Source organism: Penaeus chinensis, chromosome 33 (genome assembly GCF_019202785.1).
Source record: "Penaeus chinensis breed Huanghai No. 1 chromosome 33, ASM1920278v2, whole genome shotgun sequence".
Lineage (NCBI taxonomy): Eukaryota > Metazoa > Arthropoda > Malacostraca > Decapoda > Penaeidae > Penaeus > Penaeus chinensis.
This window is the reverse complement of record NC_061851.1, coordinates 11379877-11382376: the sequence shown is the minus strand read 5'-3', so window position 1 is coordinate 11382376 and position 2500 is coordinate 11379877. Positions and strand designations below refer to the sequence as shown.

The window sequence follows — 2500 nt, the reverse complement described above, 5'->3', positions numbered from 1 at the left end:
GGGTTTAAACATCGGTTTAGTGCACTGTTGCTAAGATAAGTGTACTCAGGAGGTAAAAGAAAAGGGTGTTTCAAGTTTTTAACAACCACAAGGTTAATGGCACATCAAATTACTATAAAGTTTAGAGATACTTTTCATTCATGTTTATTTTTGTGGCAGCTTGAAATTTAAGTTTTATAATATGTAAATAAAACCCAGTCATATGCTGTGTTACATTCCAGCCGGCCATTTAAGATATTCACTGTCAGTAACATGGATACCCAATGCTAGTTGCTTTTAGACGTCCACGGAGACCGGTCTGCAGAGTATGGCACTTTTTTTATGAGATCTCCGGTGTGCAAAGGCAAAACGCTCAGTGTGCTAACATGCACCACCAGACATTCTGGTGTGCTTGTGTGCACTGGCGAATTAGCTTTGAACTGAAATTTTACTAATGCGAAGGAGCATTCCTTGACTTTTTTCTTTGTTCAATTTATCTGGGTCATTTGAATACAGACACCATACAAGTCCTGGAGCATTTGAAATGACCTGTGTGAATTAACATGTTGCCATGGCATTGTAAAAGCCAGACCTCATGACCAATTGCTAAGTGACAATTAGGACCTTGAACAATTCAGTGCCTTTCCTCATGGGTATAAGGTCTGGATTTTCTATGCCTATTAATCTGCTTTAATTGATTATTTGTGTCCTTGTGGCATCATTTGTCAAGTGATAGTTTACTTTTGACAACATATAAGGATAAGAGATTCTGTGTTAATATGTTTGGTAGGTGATATAATTGCTATATTAATATCCAGTGCAATTCTCCTATATAGGTTATATAATGGCTATATAATATAAGCAATGCAGCATTTAATGTCATGTTGTGTCCCTGTTGTTATTGGAATCCAGCCTTAGTGAGGCAAAACTACCGGTGTGCATGAGCTTTAGGTGTGCACATGCCATACTCTGCAGACTGGCATGGAGATTTATTTTCCAAAAAAGAACCCATCCAAGCTCTTTATCTTGGCAGAGTATATGTAAAGGAGGTTTGTTAGCCTTTGCTGAAGTGCTAAAGGCACAGATGCAATTACTTAATACTGCCCATTATTGTAAAGTTATTTACAATAACAAATGTCTTCCTTATCAGAATTTGTAATGCATATGTCATAAATGGATAACCTAAAATTTATATATTGAATCCGTGTCCTGTCTGCCTTATGGTTAATGGTTATCATATATTTAGAATTTAACACAAATCTCAGCTGACTTGAAAAATGTCTGTAATAAGAAAGATTATCATTGTTGCTGTTTTAAAAGAAGCTGAAGTCTTTCAATTATCCCAAGAGAATTAACAAGTTTTCATAAAATGTTTATATAAATTAATAGTCAGTAGAACTGTTTAATGGCTGACTGTCAAGGACAGTTTTCTGTTTGTTATACTGGTAGAGCTGATGATGGATTTTGAGTTAACCCAGTAATTATGGTTATTACATCCTACATAGTTTTAGGATTAACATAGGATTAGATTTTTTTTCCACAGTCCTTGTGAAACCTCACCAGCAGGGCATGATTTAAGCAGCAGTAGTGATGAGCAAAATGTTTTTCTTTCTTTTTTACCATAAAATTATTTTGGGTAGGTAAGTCAGAAGTATTTTAACTAATTATGTAGACTAATTACTGGGTTACATAGCATTTTCCTTGATTCCTGTGAGGTAGGACCAAGGCTTGAATCTCTGTCATGACTGTAAATTTCTTCATATCTTGAAGAAATCTAGAGAGTTTGTGTGGGGAGAGATAGGGAGTTTGTTTTAATCAATTTATTACACACAGAGAGTGACAGACCTAGTACAAAGATAACCATTTACACACACATATACACACACACACACACACACACACACACACACACACACACACACACACACACACACACACACACACACACACACACACACACATACACACATACACACATACACACATATTGGTTTGTTATGTTTTTAAAGTTTTTAGTATGATTTTTTTTTTTTTTTTCCCATTACATAATTATAACTTGATACTGAAAAATGTGAAGTTATCTTGCAAATTATTCTTCTCTTTTCAGTTTTTGTCAGAGTGAAAGTGTCCCACAAAGCACAGACGACAGAGGAAAGACAGATGGTGCAAGACATAAACCGGAAGAGGTGTTGACACCACCCCGCACACCAAATCCAGAAAGTCACGAGCTTCGTTCAAGAAGTAACGTGGAGAATGCCAAGAAGGTTTTAGGAATCCTTGAAGCTCACTCTAGCACTAAGGCACCAGCACCCAGGCCCAAACCTGCACAAAGGGTATTTATTTTTCAAGATAATAAACATGACGGCAAGCAGCAAGGACCAAAGGTAATTTTTGCCGAGGATGTCGTTCCGGATGAGAGAAAACCGAAGGCGGATAAGTCCCCAGTTGAAGCTCCTGTTGCAGAAGACCTCGTAGATGAGAAACCATCGAAGAGGTTGAAATCAAGTAGTACCATATCGGA

At 37.0% G+C, this 2500-nt stretch overlaps 1 protein-coding gene across 1 annotated transcript in view; it reads left to right on the top strand.

The window, feature by feature from the left end:
• LOC125043328 (SUN domain-containing ossification factor-like) overlaps window positions 1-2500 on the top strand; it is a 107444-nt gene that overhangs the window by 1206 nt on the left and 103738 nt on the right. The window contains exon 2 of the mRNA XM_047639406.1: window positions 2087-2500. This exon is cut by the window's right edge and continues 250 nt beyond it. Within this exon, the coding sequence (XP_047495362.1) occupies window positions 2087-2500 (414 nt within the window). The remainder of the gene's footprint in view (window positions 1-2086) is intronic.